This window comes from Neofelis nebulosa, chromosome 2, assembly GCF_028018385.1.
Source record: "Neofelis nebulosa isolate mNeoNeb1 chromosome 2, mNeoNeb1.pri, whole genome shotgun sequence".
NCBI lineage: Eukaryota > Metazoa > Chordata > Mammalia > Carnivora > Felidae > Neofelis > Neofelis nebulosa.
In genome coordinates this window covers 214980935-215001121 of record NC_080783.1, presented here as the reverse complement: position 1 = coordinate 215001121, position 20187 = coordinate 214980935, and the positions used below count along the sequence as shown (strand labels likewise).

The 20187-nt window shown below is 49.7% G+C and overlaps 1 protein-coding gene across 27 annotated transcripts in view; it reads left to right on the top strand.

Annotated features, from left to right (window-relative positions):
* KIF1B (kinesin family member 1B) overlaps nt 1-16704 on the top strand; it is a 143078-nt gene extending 126374 nt beyond the window's left edge. For all 27 annotated transcript variants that reach the window (XM_058719120.1, XM_058719122.1, XM_058719123.1 and 24 more), the window contains 11 exons: nt 324-438; nt 1295-1428; nt 2638-2699; nt 4380-4525; nt 4712-4951; nt 6071-6142; nt 8420-8541; nt 10580-10729; nt 11080-11272; nt 11480-11598; nt 12243-16704. In XM_058719120.1, the coding sequence (XP_058575103.1) occupies nt 324-438; nt 1295-1428; nt 2638-2699; nt 4380-4525; nt 4712-4951; nt 6071-6142; nt 8420-8541; nt 10580-10729; nt 11080-11272; nt 11480-11598; nt 12243-12285 (1396 nt within the window). In that variant the 3' untranslated portion in view covers nt 12286-16704. The remainder of the gene's footprint in view (nt 1-323; nt 439-1294; nt 1429-2637; nt 2700-4379; nt 4526-4711; nt 4952-6070; nt 6143-8419; nt 8542-10579; nt 10730-11079; nt 11273-11479; nt 11599-12242) is intronic.
* Nucleotides 16705-20187: the final 3483 nt, after the last annotated feature.

Sequence of the window (20187 nt, the reverse complement as noted above, 5' to 3'; positions counted from 1 at the left end):
TATCCTTTTCATCCTAATCTCTTTGATTGCTCTATTTTTATGTTTATAGGCAGAAAAGCAGGCTTGTGGGGTGGGGGGGAAGGCATAGCTGAGTGCTCCTGGGTAGTGGGTGGGGTGAGAGACGGGGGGGGGGGGGGGGGGGGCGGGGGGGGGGGCGGGGGGGGCTACCTCTTCCTCCGAGGGGATAAAGCCTCTACTGTGTTGTTAGATTTCGATATATTGCAGGTGTTTGTGGGTGTCGGCAGTGTTACTGACAGTGACAGTACCTCGACTAAGGTGACTTCACTTCTTTGGGTAATTGCCTCTCGCCTTTCTGACCTTAGGACCTTCTACCGTTTCGAGGCCGTGTGGGACAGCTCCCTCCATAACTCTCTCCTTCTGAACCGAGTGACACCCTATGGGGAAAAGATCTTCATGACCTTGTCAGCATACCTAGAGGTGAGGAGACTCTGAACTTGAATGGCCAGCCCTGAGCAGTGGGCAGATGACCGTGGGAGATGAAGAGGAATGATTTGACAGATTTTTGTCAACCGTTTGCTGCCGTTCTGGTTGTAGGAAATTCTGTTCCTAGTCTCTGTTTAATCGAAAAGTTATATGACGGGGTGTTCGGCTGGCTCAGAAGAGGTTGCGACTCCCCATCTTGGGGTCGGTCGTGAGTTCGAGCCACATTTTGGGTGTTAGAGATGACTCAAAAAAATAGTAATAAACTTTAAAATAAAAAAGCCCTATGATTTCTACTATAGTTTCAGTTTTAGTGGCCTAATCACCATTCTTCAAAGAAGGTATGAGTTTAAGAAAACTTTGCCTCGTGTTTTTGCAGCTGTGGGCAGAGCCCGGTCGTGGTTAACAGCACAGACCCTGGAACCAGCCCAACTGAGCGCAGGTCCCTGTGCTGCCGCTTACTGCCAGCATGTCCTTACACAGGGGCTTCGTCTCTCTCTGCCTCAGTTCCCTCATTTCTTAAACAAGGGTAAACATAATGGCATTTACCTCAGAAAGGTGTTGAGAGATCACATATAAGCATTTAGGACAGTGATTGGCACATAAGAAACAATAAATAGGAACCGTTATTACAGAAAAAACTTTCAAAAATAGTTCCGAAAAGTAAAGCAGCTGCGAGGACCACCGCCTACTCTTGCACGTATCGTCTGCTGAGTTGCTGTTGAAGCGACTGGCAGAGCTGAAATCTCCCCGCCCCCCATCTGGGACCAGCTCTCCAACCGTGGCGGCGCACAGACTCCTGCCACAGTGCTCCGTCTGGGTTTCATCGGGGCCCACCCCTCTCTGCTTTCAGCTGGATCATTGCATCCAGCCGGCGGTCATCACCAAAGATGTGTGCATGGTCTTCTACTCCCGGGACGCCAAGATCTCGCCGCCACGCTCTCTGCGCAGCCTCTTTGGCAGCGGCTACTCGAAGTCACCGGACTCGTAAGTTTCTGAGACAAGTTGAGTTTCCATTTGGTCTGCCCACTGCAGGGTCAGCAGAGCCCGCAGTGTGCCTGGCTTGCTGCTGCGGGCTTAGCTTACAACCGGATGCCTGAAGGGCAGTAACTTTTAAATGTTGGCATTTAATGGAATACTGATGGATAGACGAGCGTATGAAGGAAGGAAGACTATTACATTGTGAACACTCAGCAGTTTTTCAGGGACTAAATGTTCTTTCAGATGTCATTATTTCTAACTGATTACCATTGGGACGTTCTTCTTCTAAAGACTTATTCATATTTAAGACCTGTAGAAATCCGCCAAGACTAATACAGGGAATGCTTGTGTGTCACCACTCAGCTTAAAAAATACGTGTTACCGGGGCGCCTGGGTGGTTCAGTCGGTTAAGCGTCTGACTCTTGATTTCGGCTCAGGTCGTGATTTCGCGGTTTGAGAGATCAAGCCCTGCGTCAGGCTCTGCTGACAGCGTGTGGAGCCTGCGTGGGATTCTTCTCTCTGCTCCTCCTCCACGCATGTGTGCACACACGTTCTCTCTCAAAATAAATATGTGTTACTAACACAGTGGATGGTTCAGTAACCTTCCTCATGACATGCCCCCAAAGTCGATGTTTATCATTTCATTCTGGTCAGACCTTCCTCTGCCCCTGTCTTGTCTCTCGTGGTAAGGAAACACAGATTTTTGGGGCGCCTGGGTGGCTCGGTCGGTTAAGCGTCCGACTTCAGCTCAGGTCACGATCTCGCAGTTCGTGAGTTCGAGCCCCGCATCGGGCTCTGCGCTGACAGTTCAGAGCCTGGAACCTGTTTTGGATTCTGTCTCCCTCTCTCTCTGCTCCTCCCCTGCTCACGCTCTGTCTCTGTCTCAAAAATAAATAAACGTTAAAAAAAATTAAAAAAAAAAAGAAAACACAGATTTTTAACTTTTACCTTTGTATTATAAACTTTTGGGTTCATCATTCAATTTTACTCATCCTTTGAAGTGATTCAAAAGATTGGCATGAAAACAAACTCCTCCTAGGAAAAAGTACACTTCTTAAGTTCAGAATAAAAAAAGAAGTGAGAAATGTCTGTAATTATATTTAAGGGTGGGCTGCAGTCCCTCCAGAGGAGACAGTGTTTTAAGTAGAGAGAGTTGAGATTTTCCTGTTTTTGTGCCATGAGAAGTTAAACAAGTGTTTGTTTTAATTCAAATAGCAATCGTGTCACTGGAATTTATGAACTCAGTTTATGCAAAATGGCAGACACGGGTAGTCCAGGTAAGCCCTTGTGGGTCAGGGAGGTGATGGTTATCTTTGCCTGTGTTTGGGGTATTTTATGTCAAAAATCTAACCTACACGAGTAGGAAAATTTTGTAGAAACCGAGTATATTTTATAAGAAACCAAGTATATTTTATATATAAAAATATATATTTTACATATTTATATAACAAGTATATTTTATAAGTTTTTTGGCGGTGGTGAGAGTTACCTTTTTCTAAGTAACAACACTGTTTGGTTTATGACCTGCAGAACAGTTACAAAAACTGTACTGAACAAAATGTTAGGAGGTTGTTGCATATTATAAAAACTTTGAGTGTGTGAGAATGAATTTAGCTTTCCAGACCTCATAACCGTTTCCCTCTCCACGTTAGCCCCAAAGGTAACTTGGCAGTGTGACTTTACAGGTGTTGTCAAGCTAGAATTTGAACTTCCTGTGCCCTAGGAAGACAAATTATTAAGTTGAACTTGTTCAGTGCCCTTTTGGATGTCTCTCTGGGCTGCCATTACTTCTCTCTCTGGCTTGGTGGCCTTAAGCAGCCCTTTGCATTTCTAGATTTATAAACCAGAACATGGACAAAAATCAGTGTTTTTAAAAACATTTGAGGGCGCCTGATGGCTCAGTCGGCCAAGCATCTGACTCTTGATTTCGGCTCAGGTCATGATCTCTCAGTCTCGTGAGTTCGAGCCCCACATCGGGCTCTGCGTTGGCAGCACGGAGCCTGCTTGGGATTCTCTTTCTCTCTCCCTCCCTGTTTGTCTGCCCCTCCCGCACTCACACTGTCTCTGTCTCAAAATAAATAAGCAAACTTAAAAATGAACAAATAAACAACATTTGATTAAGGTGAGCTTGAATCATTTTAGAGAACATATACAGGAAAAGGTCAGGGCCCACAGTTAAGATGTAGATTAAAAAAAGACTGAGTATGAATCCAAGTCCCAGTAGTAGCTATTGACGGTGTCCAGATATTTCCTTGAGAGATTTTATTAATTAACAGAAGTTCGTATCTTCGATATGTAAAAACAGTATGTTTTTAGAAATTAATGGGAAATGACGGGGCTGAAGCCATCTGCCGTCTGCCGTCCTAACTGAGCTCGTGAATGTGGGGTGTGTGTGGGGAGTACGGGGATGGTCCTTTCCTACTTTCTTCGTATGGATGTATTTGGAACCATAGGGTACAATTTGATCTTTCTATATTTTCACGTAACATAACAACTTGGGCATTTTCTCAGGTTGTGTTACAGTCGCCCTAATTATCAAAGAATATAAAACTCAGTTTTAGGGGCGCCTGGGTGGCGCAGTCGGTTAAGCGTCCGACTTCAGCCAGGTCACGATCTCGCGGTCCGTGAGTTCGAGCCCCGCGTCAGGCTCTGGGCTGACGGCTCGGAGCCTGGAGCCTGTTTCCGATTCTGTGTCTCCCTCTCTCTCTGCCCCTCCCCCGTTCATGCTCTGTCTCTCTCTGTCCCCAAAAAAAAAAACAAAAAAAACAAAAAAACCTCAGTTTTAAAAGAGGTTCAGAGAATTGCTTTGGGGAAAAGGGGTGAATTATTATTAATAAAATCCCAGGTATCTTGACTAAGTGTCTTCGTTTGCCATGTATATGAGTTATTAGTGTGTTTTGAGCTAAAAATGGAGTCCGATTTTTCTCTGAATAAAAGACTTTGTCCTCTTGCCCCAGGCATGCAGAGAAGGAGAAGAAAAATCTTGGATACGTCAGTGGCCTATGTGCGGGGAGAAGAGAACTTAGCAGGCTGGCGGCCCCGCGGGGACAGCCTCATCCTGGAGCACCAGTGGGAGTTGGAGAAGCTGGAGCTCCTTCACGAGGTATCCGAGGGCAGGAGCTGCTCAGATGAACTCTTGGGCACAACTCCCAAAGCGTGGCTCACATGCTCACCTTCTCTACGTGATCCTGGCTTTTCAGCTTTCGATCGTGGTAGAGGCCCAATATTTCGCTTATGAAGATCTTAATGAGCTTTGCGTTCGCTGAGGCCATTGTGTTGACCTTCTTAGGTGGAGAAAACTCGCCACTTCCTGCTGCTGCGCGAGAGACTTGGTGACAGCATCCCCAAATCCCTGAGTGACTCACTGTCCCCCAGCCTCAGCAGTGGGACCCTCAGCACCTCCACCAGCATCTCCTCTCAGATCTCTACCACCACCTTTGAAAGTGCCATCACCCCCAGCGAGAGCAGCGGCTACGACTCCACGGACATCGAAAGCCTGGTGGATCGAGAGAAGGAGCTGGCTACCAAGGTGTGACCCCCTTTCTCTTTGCTGAGCATTTTCCCCCGTGAGACCCCGTGAGCCAGCTGGAGTTTTCATTTTCCACCACCCTTGAGGGCCTCTGTTTCGAGGCCTGTGCTAGCTGGGAAGGTAGAATAAGACTCAGTTTCTACCCGTTCTGAGCTCCCAGGGAACCGGGTGACGAGTGTGTGATGGAGGTGTGTGTCTGGAACCTGGGGGAGCCAGAGGAGGGGGCCTCCGCACGCTGGCGCCGGTGAGCTGACCTTGAAAGTCTGCGCCAGAGGGAGCCTCGTGTGCTGTACCGTCAGCGCTGGGGAATCACGCGGGCGATGTGGGCAGAGGCAGGAGATGGGAGTCGGAGACATGGGACAGGACCAGACCTGGCAGGGTCCGTGGACTGGAATAGAGTTTAGAGGGTCCTGGGGTGATGCGGAAATATTTTAAGCAGGTATTACTGTTTTAGGAAGACTCCCGTGGCAGCAATAGAGAAGGTGGGTTTGTGGTGACGAGAGACTAGAGGCACAAAGAGCTCGTTAGCACGGTGTTCCAGATAGAGACGGTGCGGGTCTCAGCTGAGGCCAGAGGCCGCAGGGTGAGGAGGAAGAGCAGTCACGGAAGAGACACCGGGGAGGTGGAATCAGCCCCCCTTGTTGCCTGGGTGGGGTGGGAGAGGGCGGAGGGGTCGTCGAGGATGACTCCCAGGCATATGGAGCCTGGGCAACTGGCCAACAGTGGAATAGAGAGATGGTGGGGGCCGGGGCGGGGGGGGTGTCTTGTTGTTTCAATAACCGAATGGCCTTCTAGTTGGTTTAAGAAAATACTTCCATCCAGAGGTCTCCACGCCTTCTAGTACGGGGACAAGTCGGAAGGGGAGCTGTTGCTCTAAACTGTGGTGGTGGCAGCCATTCATTTTTGTGGTCCTGAGAATGGCTTTTTTAATCCACTGAATTTATCTTCTTTGTTAGACGTATGCCAGGCTTCCCTTGCTGTATTCGTATTTAATTTCTGGAGCCGTTTGGTCAGCACCTGAGCCCCACTGTGTGTCTTAGGCCTGTTGTTTTCTCTTCCTGCCTTGCATCCAGGGCTTCATTTAACCACTGAAACTTACACGTGGCTTTTTGTCCCCAGTGCCTGCAACTTCTCACGCACACTTTCAACCGGGAATTCAGCCAGCTGCATGGCAGCATCAGTGACTGTAAGGTGAGCTCAGATCTCCTCTCCGGGTCTCCCTGCTTTTAGGTGCCTTCAGATGGGTGTAGCATCGTGTTTGAGGATGTAGGACATATCTTCATTTTTTAGAGTCAGAACACTGACTTTTGAAGGTACGAGTACTCCCCGGTGTCTCTTAGGGTGTTAATCAGATGGGAAACGTTTTGGCTTTTCCCCAAATCCCTCAGGGAAGATCCTATAGGGGCTGGTACGTCACTGCAAGGCAGGACACGAGGGGTCCTGAGGTTCTTGGCGGCATAATGTTGTTGCTTTTGACAAAGACTGAGGTGAACACTTTAAAGAGCCTCTCCAGCATCCACTCTGTTCTAGTCACTTTGACCTTTCTTGCTGTTCCTTAGACATGCCAGCTTCATTCCTGCCTATAGCAGATCTTTACACCCTCGCTGTCCCTTCCCTTGGAATAGTCTTCTTCCAGATGTGCCCATGATAGGCTCCCTCATCTTTTTCATCTTTCTGCTCAGATATCGACTCCTTAACCACCCTGTGTAAAGCCAACAGGTCCCGAAACTTTCTGACCCCTTTCCTTGGTTTATTTTTTGCTGTAGCACTTACCGCTATCTGACGTTTTCTCTATTGAAGTATAATTGACATACAGTGTTATATCAGCTTCAGGTGTACAACTTAGTGATTGAATAATTCTGCACATCACTCAGTGCTCACCGTGATTATAATAAGTATAGTCCCCATCTGTCACTATAGGATATCATTACGGCATCATTGACTGTATTCTCTGTGTTGTACTTGTCATCTCTGTGACTTATTTATTTTACTTATTAAAAAAAATTTTTGGGGGGGCGCCTGGGTGGCTCAGTCGGTTAAGCGTCCCACTTCGGCTCAGGTCATGATCTCACAGGCCGTGAGTTCGAGCCCCACGTCGGGCTCTGTGCTGACCGCTCAGAGCCTAGAGCCTGCTTCGGATTCTGTGTCTCCCTCTCTCTGCCCTTCCCCTGCTCATGCTCTGTCTCTCTCTGTCTCAAAAATAAAAACATTAAAAAAAAAAAAGTAAAAAACAATTTTTTTAATCTCTATTTTTTAAGAGAGAGGCAGAGTGCAAGCAGGGGAGGGGACACAGAGAGAGGGAAACAGAATCCAAAGCAGCCTCCAGGCTCTGAGCCATCAGCACAGAGCCCGACGCAGGGCTCGAATCCATGAGCCCTGACATCATGACCTGAGCTGAAGTTGCATGCTTAACCAACTAAGCCACCCAGGCGCCCCTGTTTATTTATTTTTTTTATGTTTATTTATTTTTGAGAGAGAGAGAGAGAGAGAGAGAGAGAGCGCACCCTGGGGAGGGGCAGAGAGAGAGGGAGACAAAAAATCCGAAGCAGGTTCCAGGCTCTGAGCTGTCAGCACAGAGCCCAATGTGGGGTCCCAACCTGTGAACCGCAGGATCATGACCTGAGCCGAAGTTGGATGCTCAACCGACTGACCACCCAGGCGCCCCTTATTTATTTTATAACTGGAAGCCTGTACCTCTTAATCCCCGTCGTCTGTTTCACCCATCCCCTCACCCACCTCCCCCCCGGTTTGTTCTCTGTATTTAAGAATCCGTTTGTTTTTTGTTTTTTAGGTCCACGTATAAGTCAAATTACATGGTATTCGTCTTTCTCTGTCGTATTTCCCGTAGCATAGTACCCTCCAGGTCCATCCATCTTGTCACAAACGGCAAGACGTCATTCATTTTTGTGGAGTGCATTGTGTATGTACTGCATTGCGTATACGCACACTGTCTTCTTTACCCGTTCATCTACTGACAGACACTTGAGTTGCTTCCATATCTTGGCTAGTGTAGATGATGCTACAGTGAGCAGAGGTGTGCATATATCTTTTTGAATTAGTGTTTTCATTTTCCTTGGGTAAATAGTCAGTGGTAGAACCGCTGGATCGTAGGACTACCTGACGCTTCTCAGAGTGTTCGTGGATTTGTTTGTTGTCTGCCTTCTCCACTTAGAATGGAAGCGCCAGCAGGGCGGGGCCTCTGCCATGTTCTTAGAACAGTGCCTGTTGTTCTAAGTGCTGGGCTCCTAGAGACAGGGTCATTTACTGAATGCAGGAGGACAGTCACAAAAGAAAAAGCCAGCCTTGCCTCTTTTGTAAATGGTTCCTGTTGTGACACTCAGGCCATACCGTATTTGTACGTCTTAAAAAAAGTACGTACATATATATACATCTACATCACAGCTCCTCGCTGCAGGGGCGTCCTGGTTTCCCAGCGAATCTCACTCGCTGTCTTGTGTTTGCCTCCAGCTGTCTGATATCTCTCCTCTCGGACGCGATCCGTCCGTGTCCAGCTTCAGCAGCGCCACCCTCACTCCCTCCTCCACCTGCCCTTCTCTGGTAGAAGCTCGGAGCAACTCTCAGGAGCAGAAGTAAGTACCCTCGTTTGCTTTTAAAAAAATAAATAAGGGGTTCCTGGGTGGCTCGGTCGATTAAGTATCTGACTCGGGCTCAGGTCGTGATCTCGCGGCTCATGGGTTCGAGGCCCGCATAGGGCTCTGTGCTGACAGCTCGGAGCCTGGAGCTGCTTCGGATTCTGTGTCTCCCTCTCTCTCTGGCCCTCCCCCATTCACGCTCTGTCTCTCTCTCTCCCACTCTCTCCTCTCTCAAAAATAAATAAACATTAAAAAAAATGTTTTTAGGGGCGCCTGGGTGGCTCAGTCAGTTGCATATCCGACTTTGGCTCAGGTCATGATCTCGCAGTTCATGGGTCCGAGGCCCGCGTCGGGCTCTGTGCTGACAACTCGGAGCCTGGAGCCTGTTTCGGATTCTGGGTCTCCTCCTCTCTCTGCCCCTGCAGAGAGAATAATTAAACACTTAGAAAATAAGTACATAAACGTTTAAAAAATTTTTTTTGATAAAAAAAATGAAAGGGGTGCCTGGCTGGCTCAGTTGGTGGAGGATATAACTCTTGATCTTGGGGTCGTGAGTTTGAGCCCCACATTGGTAGTAGAGACTGTTAAAAATAAATAAATATAAACCTAAAAAATAAATAAATAAAAAGCAAGTATCCAGACTTCACTGAGAGAAGCTAATTTCAGAACCAGGGGAAGTTCCAGCCTTCCTAGAGCTCAGTGGTGCTCAGCTGAGGGCAGGACCATCCCTCTTGGCAGTACTCAGAAGGATGTGGGAGCCTTTTCTGGATATCCCAGTCCTGGGGAGACGCTCCTGCTCCTTCTCACACCATGCCCCGGCAGCTTTCTGCACAAAAACCTTCGGTTCCTCCTCTGAATCCCTCTCTGCTCATTTTGGCCTTCCATGCCCACCCTTGCCAGGCTCCCGAATCTTGTCAGACAGAGGAAGCCTCATCGTGGGGAAAGCAGTTTGAAACTACTTTGGAAAAAGTATTTTGATGACACAGTGAAACGTGTTGATAACAACAATAGAGACAAATGTAGTCTAGATTCTGTGAATCATCACTGTAATCGCTCGTTTGCAACTCACCATCAAACTCCTTTGCCCATCTCCGTTCACCGTGCTCACCTGTCAGAGAGCCCTCCTGGTACCGTCCAGCTGCCTGTCCTGCCACACCAGCACTGCCACAGTTGACCGTGGCAGAGGAAGTAACACAACCAGGCAATTTAATTAAATTGAGGGTGTCATCAACCATAACACATTATTTTACGTGCCACTGAGAGAGAAAAAGCACCGCTACTTAAAATGTGACCCGTCGTCAGCTGCAAGGCGTGTCCCGACTCGAGAAGTGGTGAAGTGTCCAGAAATTGTAGAATTGGTGGAACACACGTCATTAGGCTAGGCTGCTCTGCGATGACAAGTCACAGTGCGGAGCACAGGAAGTCCTCCCGTAACTGTCCTGACCGGGCCAGCTCGGCGCTGCAGCTCCGCTCTGCCGGGTCTTTCTTCCTGCTTGCGTGCTCTCTGCCAGCCCCTTAGAGCAGCGGTTCGCAGACGTTAGTGCACGTCAGCATCACTGGGGAGGCTTGTTAAAAAGTGCAGGTGGCTGAACTCCACTCAGCATTTCTGATTCTGTACATCTGGCTCGGAGCCCCGAGACTGAATTTCTCCCAAGTTCCCGGGTGAGGTTGATGCCGCCTGTCAGGGACTGCACTTTGAGGACCACTGCCCTAGTTGTGACCTTGGGACTAAATAGAAACATGTAAGGGAATGGAGGTCATGCCCAAGACGCTTCTGTTCAGAGGGCTTCAGAGTAGGAAGAGGGACTGTGTGATTTGGTGGTGGCTTTCGTAGCTTCTGAAGGATGACCCCAGTTGAATTTGGAATTAACTTCCTAACGGCAGCTTGTCTTCTCAGCCAAGCTCTCTGGAGCTGATGTTTGCAAGGCCCCTGCTGTTGAGGGAGGTGTTGTTCCTCCTGGTGAGGAGGTTGTGCACATTATGGATTGACCTTGCTGAAGCTCCTTGTTTCCCCTAACCCCTCTCTCTTTTAAAGGACCCCAGAAGCCAATTCCCGGGCCTCTAGTCCCTGCCCAGAATTTGAACAGTTTCAGATTGTCCCAACTGTGGAAACACCCTATTTGGCCCGTGCAGGAAAAAATGAATTTCTCAATCTTGTTCCAGATATTGAAGAAATTAGACCAGGGTGAGTACTGTATTGCCCAGGGATGCCAGGTATAAGAAAGAAATCAGCAGTAATTTACTCTCTGCTCTTGTACGTGAGGTGAATGTTACCGTCTAATGCCAATGGAATCTGGGAGGAGAGAGCTGGGCTGGGATCCTGCTCGCCTGTGTCTTGCAAGGCATCTGCTATGGTGCTGCTTTATGCTGTTTTGCAGTATTACTTCAGCGGAGAAGATTCTAGGCCAAAGCGATCTTTTGCCTCTTTTGTTCATTATAGGGACTAGGTCCAGGTGAGACATATTTTCATGGTCCTCAGGCCATGATTCCTTTCTTTTTGTGAGAAACTAACCTCTCTTGTACTGTCCTTTTTAGCTCGGTGGTCTCTAAGAAAGGATACCTGCATTTCAAGGAACCACTTTATAGCAACTGGGCTAAACATTTCGTCGTGGTCCGTCGCCCTTATGTCTTCATCTATAACAGCGACAAAGACCCAGTGGAGCGTGGCATCATTAACCTGTCCACAGCACAGGTGGAATACAGTGAGGACCAGCAGGCCATGGTGAAGGTCAGACCTGCTCTCTTGGCTTTTTATTGCCACCGTCGGCCCTTCCCTGCTGAGTTCCGAACTCTCTGTTGTGTGCTGTGGCATCTCTCCTATGCGTCCGGTCTCTCTGAACCTTCAATACGAAGTGCCGGGCACCTGTGATATGGCAGGGTGGTCCCCATTGTCAGCAGCCATCGTAACTTTTCCACTTACCCATGTCTCTTTCAGACACCTAACATCTTTGCTGTATGCACGAAGCACCGTGGGGTCCTTCTACAGGCTCTCAATGACAAAGACATGAACGACTGGTTGTATGCCTTTAACCCACTGCTTGCTGGCACGATACGGTAAGAAGTCCTCATGTTTCCTTCTTCTCCTGGCTTTTGGCCCCAGTGACATCAATGTAAACTGAGAAGGAAGTCTTGTTCCCCAGAAGTAGGTTGAAAAGAGGAAGGAGGGCAACGTCGAGTGTAGTTATGAGATGGTGGTGCCTCCTGGTGTCCTGAATGGCTAAGAGGACCCGGTCACATCTGTACCCAGTTAATGCCCTGCTTTGACTTTTTTTTTAAGGTTTATTTTTTTTTAAATAATCTCTACACCCAGCGTGGGGCTTGAACTCACAGCCCCGAGGTCAAGAGTCCCATGCTCCACCCACTGAGCCAGCCAGGCGCCCCTTGACTTTTCGTTCTGAAGGGGTCTGCAGCCGGGGTCCGGGGGACTGAGTCAAGGGAAGGTGGTGAGAACCTTCAAGGTGTCCCAGAATTCCGCCCTGTGATCAAGCCTCTGAGCTTGTGTGGGGCGTGTGTCCGGGGGCCCCAGAATGGGGAAGACCACAGCTTAGCCTGCTTATTCGGGGAGTCTGGAGACCTGGGTCTTGGCTGCCGGAGGGGAGGGCAGAAGCTCAAGGAGGGAACCGCAGAGGAAAGAGACCTGTGAGGAGACGGTCGTCTGCATCCAGCTTTCTAACCTCCTTTCCCTCTGTCACCTGTAGGTCGAAACTGTCCCGCAGGTGCCCGAGCGAACCGAAGTACTAAGTGACTCTGCCGAGCACCCTCACTCGCCTTCGAGAGATAAAGTCAGTGTTGCCCCTCACTTTTCTCTGTGATTCTTGACGGCCCCTCTCGTGTGTAAGCCTGTGGCGTAACTGCTTTCCCTCCTGTCAACACTCTTTCTCGCGCTTCTGGTCCCCGTCTCCGTTGCTCTGTATCCTTCTTTTTTCCTGTGCTGAGAATCGTGGTAATAGCACGTGGCCTAACAAAAGGGAGAAAAACAAACGAACAAACACAAACGACCCAGAGGGGCTCCGGTGAATCTCCAAATTATTTTTTCGTGACTTTTGGCTTCCTTTTGTATGATGGGTCCCCATATGACCACCTGTGATGTCTGTACTGCTGTCTTTGGATATCTTGGTCTGTTTTTTAAGACAACATAATACCTTTTTTTCTTTTCTCTATTTGTGATATCACTTTAATTTTGGGGGGGTGGCTTCAGAGACTAAGGGAGGAAACATCTGGCATTTTTTTAAACCTAAAAGGAAAAAACTTACCTTTTCCCCTTCCCTCTCCTTTTGCCGTTGCTAATCCCTGCATTTTCCATTCAGGGAAAAGGTTGTAGTGAGCTTGGAAATGGCACAGGTGTGTTCTCTGAAATTGGAGCTTCGTTAGAATGTAGCTGTGCGGTTTTCTTTTAGTGGGAGAGAGAAGGGAGGACTTTGTAGCAGGCCTGGAACAGCGGGAAGGGAAAAGCCAAGGATATTGCCAGCACGGTTGAGAGGACCGTGGGATCTGGCAACAGCTCATGAAGGCGGACGGACGGTAGGATGAGAGCAGTTCCTCAGAGCAGGATTCCTGTGAACTGTTTTTCTCTCAGAATTTCTCATTTCTCTTCTTGGCATTAGTGCTGGTGGTACAGTTTGGAATTAGTGCAGCGTCATACACCAATGATCCACAAGGGGGGAGCGACTCACCTTCTGGGGGTCACTGTTCCCATCATAAGTATGGTGACGCCGAGCAGGGACCTTGTGATCCTTGTAGCTCTCTTTGATCGAACAAGCGTAACTTCAAGTGTAGACGCGAAGCCTCCCTCTGACTCCTGGGCATTTTCAATGATCCTTGTCAAGTTGAAAATACTTTCGGTAATGCTTCTCCCCCCTGTAATCATAAATACGCAGACACGGCAGGCTTTGCCTTCTGGATCCCAGGATTAAAACCACTCCCTTCCCACCACTAAAACAAAACAAAACAAGAGGACATCCGGGGGCAGAGAGGAGGTGCGCCTGAGCCACGGCCCCAGTGGTTGGCTGCTGCATCCGCCTGGCCTCTCCTCCTCGGTCATCTTTGTCGGATGTGGAAATACTGCCAGAGGAGGAAGGAGGAAGCTCGCTGCTGCCCATCTCCTTCCCTGACGGATCAGGGTCGTCTGCATCCAGAAGCCATCATGGAAGAAGATAGATACTCTTTCTCTTTCCGCTGCCAGTTAAAGTTACGTTTTCTAGGAACGAGCTGGGGAAGAGAAGGCCTCCGGGTTACTCCAGCTGCTTTGCCAGTTGACCTGGGGTGTTTTGTACCATCCTTCTTACCTCCCTCACACGAAGCTCTGACCACCCCTCGGGCGCTCAGGAAAGTAGCTGCCCTCTCCCACCTCGTGGAGACTGAGGGCCCCCAGCCGTGAATTGCCGACTCTGTGGGGTCCGGCCGACTGTCTGCGTCAGGCAGGACGGGGGCAGGGGCTGGTGCACGGTTGGCGCTGTGGACGAGAGCCGGGCAGCACGCCGGCCACAGACCCTTGCTCCTGACTTCCCGGTTGGGCTCGTCTCTGAGAACAGGTCTCCCAGCTTCGGTACAATTGCCTTGCCAAGGGGAGGAAAAGTGAATCGTGGTGAGCTTAAAAGAAAGGATAGAAATCGCAGGCGGTGACCTTAGCTGAAAAGTGATCAATAAAAACTCTACAGTAGGTTTTTAACTTTTTTCCTCTCCTTAAACATAGGTCATTAACTGTGATGTTACTTGTTTTCTAAGCGGTGTGTGAGATTTTTAATGTAGTTAGAGGTTCCTTCATCGTCTAATGGGCACGGTATGCCCTTCTGGTGTATACTCAAATCCAGGATCTGTCGGTGCTTAGAGACAGCTTCTGGACTGGAATGAAATCCAGTTGCAGGGAAATGATGAAATTGGAAGATGACTTTTAGTGAAGTCACAGGTGCCACTGCTGTTTGTCACAGAGTCTGACAGAGGGCCCTGGATCTGTGACAGAGGGAGGTGGGGAGGGCTGAGGGAGAGTAAAATCATGTGACAAACTGAAATGACGTTCGGTTTTTCTTCTAACTCAAAACAAAACTGGCTTGGAAAGTCTTTGCTTTGGAGGTGTCGGGTATTAAGACAGGTAGGACCGGACCGTTCGTGACACCCCCCGGGTAAGAGGGCCTCCTGAGGAAGCAGGACGTGCGCGGCCCGCACGGTCTCAGGCAGGTGTGCTTCCCTCCATCTGAGGACAGCCCTTATTGGTGGCCCCTCTTCTTCCAGCGGCCCATTTTCAGACTGAGTTGCCACAGTTTCGGGATTAATGTTCTCTTTCTGGGTAGGTGCATCCCTACTGTGAAGCTGAGAGAGCATTTATGGCAGGAGCTACTTACGAGGCTTTAGCTGAAGCCACGGTGGCAGGAAAGTTGATACTTAAGATGATATTAATATTAGTATTTAAGGAAACTACCTTTTAAGTAAGGGGTTTCTTTTGTGGTTTTTTTTCCCTAAAGCATTCTTTTAAACAAGCAAAAAAAAAAACCAAAAACCAAAACAAAACAAAAACAGAAAGAAAAAGCTCTTATGCAAATTAAGGAGAAATGAGTTCCAGTTAGAAGTAATCCTCTCTTCCCCTCCTTCCCCACCCTCCTTTCTCCTGCCAAAGCAAAATTCGGCCTCACAGCCCACACCAAACCGGGACCCACAGCCTCCTCCCCTCTGTGCCTGCCCTGGGGGTCAGCCAGCTCTCGGGCCAGGCCGTGCAGGGCCAGCCAGCCGTGCACACAGCCAGGGGCGTGGGGAAGGGCCGCTGCTGGCAGCTTGGGTGGTGGGCGCCCAGATCCCAGCACGTCGTTACAGTGCTCGAGCACTCACTGTGAGGGGAAGGGAAGCGATTCCCACCCCCCCACCCCCCACTAAACGACCACTATTGTTTTACTTTTCTTTTCCCTTCAGCTGCATAGAACTTAAACAACTACTCATATTTTTGATGGATTTTTTTTTCAGCTCTTTTAAGATGAAGGGATAAGGTAAAATCATTGTGCAAGGTCTTTAGGGCTCTAAAATTAAAATGACTTCTCCTGGCACATATTTCAAAGCAAAGACTTTGTTGCCTGCTGCTTATTCTAATTTACAGGGATATTTAATTTTGTAAGGTATATGTATATTTATAGTGCTGTAATTAATTGCACATTGGCCTGGAAAAGAGCGGATGACCCAGTGTGTGGCAGCTATCGGTACTCTCCGTTTCCTCGTGCTGTGTCCCACACGGGTCTCCAGGACGGGATCAGGGCTCGCTCGTTTGTCTCTTGGACTCGGGTCCTTCGTTTTTGCTTTGGGTTCCCTTATTAAAATGTGATTGTTAACCTGCTCCTTAAAAGGAAAACACTAATTCTGCTGCTGCTCGTGGAAGGTTTGCTGAATGTATTTTAAACAGGACTCTGGCCCGTACGCACTGCAGCTGTCCACTGTGGCCAATGATGATACACCCACGTGTGTGGCCAGACCTTTACTGTATGTAGCAGGAACGTATTGATTTGTGCTTCCTTAGCAAATTGAAATGTCAGCTGAGAGATTATCTGCTGCTGTTGTTCAAAAGGCCATTTATGAAAGTCGTGTTTGAACCCCATGAAACCTTAGGAAAGCTTGTGATCATTTAATGGAAAGAATGAGAATTGATCCAAATTTCATGTTAAAAGCTGTGCTCAGAAGGTCCGAGCTGAGGTCGGTCTCCTCCCAAACCCTGGCTGTTGTGTGTCGTCTCCGTGTGTCCGAGTTCCCTTTTTTCAGGCTGCACATTCTGGCATCTGTTCACCCGAGGAGTCCATCGGCCTGCTCGCGTGCAAGGCGCCACCTGTCGGGGTCTCTCCTCGCCATCCTCGTGCGCTGCAACAGAACCCATGGAGCATACGTGGCCTTTTTGAACCAAGACTTTGCAAACTGATCTCTCCCCAGTAAGGAGTTGAGCACATTAGCAACAATGTACATTATTAATTTCAGATTTTCATTTTCATGTTTTATTATGTAAATATGATCTGATGTTTGGAGCTTGAGTATACAGAATGTAAATATAGTTCTTGTATTTGTACTAATTCTCGTTCTTTTGCTGTATAGCCTTAGATGTGCAATGCAGACATTATCTAACTGTGTATGGTAACCTTGCATCACGGAACTATTAGTGAACGAGGTAAAAATAATAAAGGTACAACCAGTGCATCAGAAGGCTCCTGACATGCATTTATTCTTGCATCCTTTGAAAGGTATTTACTTAAGATTTCTCTTCTGGACTTGCAGAGATATGACCTTTCTAGGCCAAAAGTTACCATGGTGTGACCAACACGTTCTTTTCTGATCGTTCAAAGTAGGGTTATCAGAGAGCCCGGTGCTATTTTTTTGTGCCCTTTCCCTGAAAGTGCCTTCCTCCCGAGTGTTGTCTGCGTTCTCCCGAAGCTCCTGTTTATATACCTACCAATGATTCTGCGGTGGCATTGTGGTTTTTCTAGAGGGAGAAAGTGAATTGTTCACCCCGTGTGCTTAATTTAACGAATTCCCGTTGGGAGCAGAGCATGAGCAGGGACCCCTGTGCTGGTTGTTCGTGGACAGACAGGGTGGGGAGAAGCAGCGTTCAGGCGGAAGGCAGTGATGCCGTGGTGGGAGGTGATGACTCAGCAGCAAACAGAACGTGCCCTGGCACTCCCGCACCCTTGAGGAAGGACCTTTGTGACGAGTGTGGGATGTGTAACTTCGAGCGCCCAGTGACAGAGCAAATGGCAGCTGAGGGAGGGTGAGGAGGGGTGAGAGGGAGGCGTCCTTTCAGACCACGTGGTCAGAGAAGGCCTGTGCTGACAAGACGCTGGAGGGAACACCTGAATGAGGGGACACACACGCGTGTGAGCCCTGGGGGCAGCGGTGTGTCCCCGTAGGTTCCAAAGACGGCAGGGAGGCTGGTGTGGGCTAAGGGGGGGGAGCACCCTGAACCCGCGGCACCAGCAAGCAGCCAGGGCCCAGTGAGTGAACTAGGAAGCCAGTGAAGGGCTGGGGGAGAGGAGTCACGTGATCCTTTTTGTTTCCAGAAGACCATTCTAACTGCTGAGTGGGGAGCAGCCAGGGTGGCTTGCGGCTAGGGGGCCCGGTGGAGGAAGGGAGACAGAGTAGGAAATTGTCACCCCGGTGCTCCCCGGGGGAGCTGGCGGCCTGGACCCAGGTAGGAGCGGCGAAGGCGGGAGATGTGGTCAGACCCTAACGGTTTGCTGAGGTGACTCGGGACGTGCGCCTGAGCCCCGCCGGCATGGCGACTGCCTGAGCTGAAGAAGATTGCGAGAACGGTGGGGGGGGCGGGGCCGAATTAAGGATCTGGCTTCGGTCATGTTCACTTGGAGGTGCCCACGTTCCCACCTGGCTGTCCAGTGGCTGAGGCCGTTGGGTCCAGGGCAGAGGAGGGGCCGCAGACGTACGCTTGGGGGTTGTCAGCGTGAGGATGAGAGAAAGGCGAGAGGCCAGGAGACCCGGGACTGAGTGGCGGGGCCTGTGAACCAAGGGTTGGGACCCGGAGCACCGCGACGAGGAGTCCGGGGCGGGGGGCGGGGAAGAGGACGATTCGGCCAAGACGAGGAAGCGGCCGCGGGGAGAGAGCGGCACGTGGTGACCAGGTTCAGGACGTGTTTGCAGAACCGTGTCCGGTGCAGCTGCCAGGTTAAGGGCAGACGGAGCAGCGACCACAGGTTTCGGCAACAGGGAGGTCTAGGCAGTTTGAGGGAGCCAGAGAATACCGCCACTGTTTCCCAATTTCAGAGCCAACCGAGAAACGAATAAGGCACATGGCAGGTCAGTCTTGTTGACGATTAGAGGTACGATTAGAGAATGTGAGGGTTAGAGGGTCGGCGAGCTTGGACTTAGCCAGACTCGCCTGCGATCGCACTAAAACATGGATCCTGGCTGAGTGGGCCTGGGGTGCAGCCTGAAATTCTGCATTTCTTTTCTTTACTTTTTTTTTTTTTGGTTTTAAATTTATTTACTTATTTTGAGAGAGAGTGCATGCATGTATGCACAAGCAGGAGAGGGGCAGAGGGAAGGAGAGACAGAATCCCAAGCAGGCTCCACACCATCAACACAGCTCGATCTGGGGCTCAAACTCAGGAACTGTGAGATCATGACCTGAGCCGAGATCCAGAGTCAGACACTTGTGCCACCCAAGCGCCCCTGACGTTCTGCATTCCCGATCAGCTTCCAAGGGACAGCAGTGCCACTGTTGTGGGCCCACTGCAAGTCACGGAAGTATGAGGAACTACAGACTGTGTGCTCCGAGGGCAGGTGAGTCTTCTCAGGGGGGAGGCAGCGGCCAGGCTGTCCATGCTTCCCAAACTCAACAATTATCATTTCTCTCCTGGGGGTCTGTGAGGGGCTGGCAGAAGCAGGAATGTTCCAGTAACGGCGCCCATTTCACATGGGAGAAGACGTTACAAGTGCCCCCGCCCTACAAAGGTCGTTGGCGAGGAGAGGGACGTCGTCTTGAGCGCTGCCAAGTAGGCCTACCTGGGGTGGGTTCAGGGGAAAGGTGGGGGAGAAGACGTTGAAATAGTACAGAAAATTCCTGTGGAGATTTGTACCGTAGAGGGGAGAAGGGACAAGAATATGGAGTCCAGGAGAGGTTTGTGTTTTGAAGAAAGGAGAGAGCTTTTTTTTTTAAGTTTATTTTTGAGAGAGAGTATGCACGAGTGGGGGAGGGGCAGAGAGCGAGGGAGACAGAATCTAAAGCAGGCTCCAGGCTCCGAGCTGTCAGCACAGAGCCTGATGCAGGGCTCGAACCCACGAACCACAAGATGTGACCTGAGCCAAAGTTGGCCGCTTAACCGACTGAGCCACCCAGATGCCCCAAAGAAAGGAGAAAGCTTTACAGATGTGTGTGTGTGTGTGTGTGTGCGTGCGTGCGTGCGTGTGTGCAGACTGGAATGAGCAAACAGGAAGGGAAACCTGGCAACAGGAAGAGACCAGCGTGGAGAGTTTTGCTAGAGCGATAGCCTCGTAGCCTGGCACACGGCAGAGAGCTGGGTCTCGAGTCCTACGGCAGTGCCACCATGTCACCACAGTTCCCGGAGGCCGCCAGGGACAGCAGACAGCAACAGCCACTGCCGGGGGCCTCTTCTGATGGCAACGGTCTGTCTCCTTGGGACTCATCCGTCAGAGAAGTTAGGTCAGCTCTCAGGGTTATGTTGGGCCCTGCCTTCCTGAAATCCACTGGACTTTACAGCGAAATGGAATTTGTTTTACAGAGTTGGTTGTCCCCCACAACTAGACCTCATCCAGGGTCGTGTAGGCTCTCTTGAAGGTCACCGTGTCTCTTAGGAGGCCCCATGGAACTGTGCGCGTTGAATGGATTACTTTTCTACCTGATGTTCCTGGGTCCCTCCACTTTTGGTCGGTTGTGGAGATTTTGTTTCCCTCGGGAACTCCTGGTCTCCGCATAGTCTGTTTTAATTTAGTTTCCCTGAGTGGGTCACCTGCTTGCTCCTCTGGCTTTTGAATACGTGGTCTCCTGGTTTTTCCTAAAATTGCTCTTTCTACCTAGCAGGTGAACCAGTCCTTTGAGTTCATTCGCAGGAATTAGAGCAAGTGAGTGCAGGGGGATTTTCAAATCTGCCCCAACTAGTGTGTTAACTTACACACCCCCGTACGTAAGTCTGTTTTTCTTCCCTGGGAGAT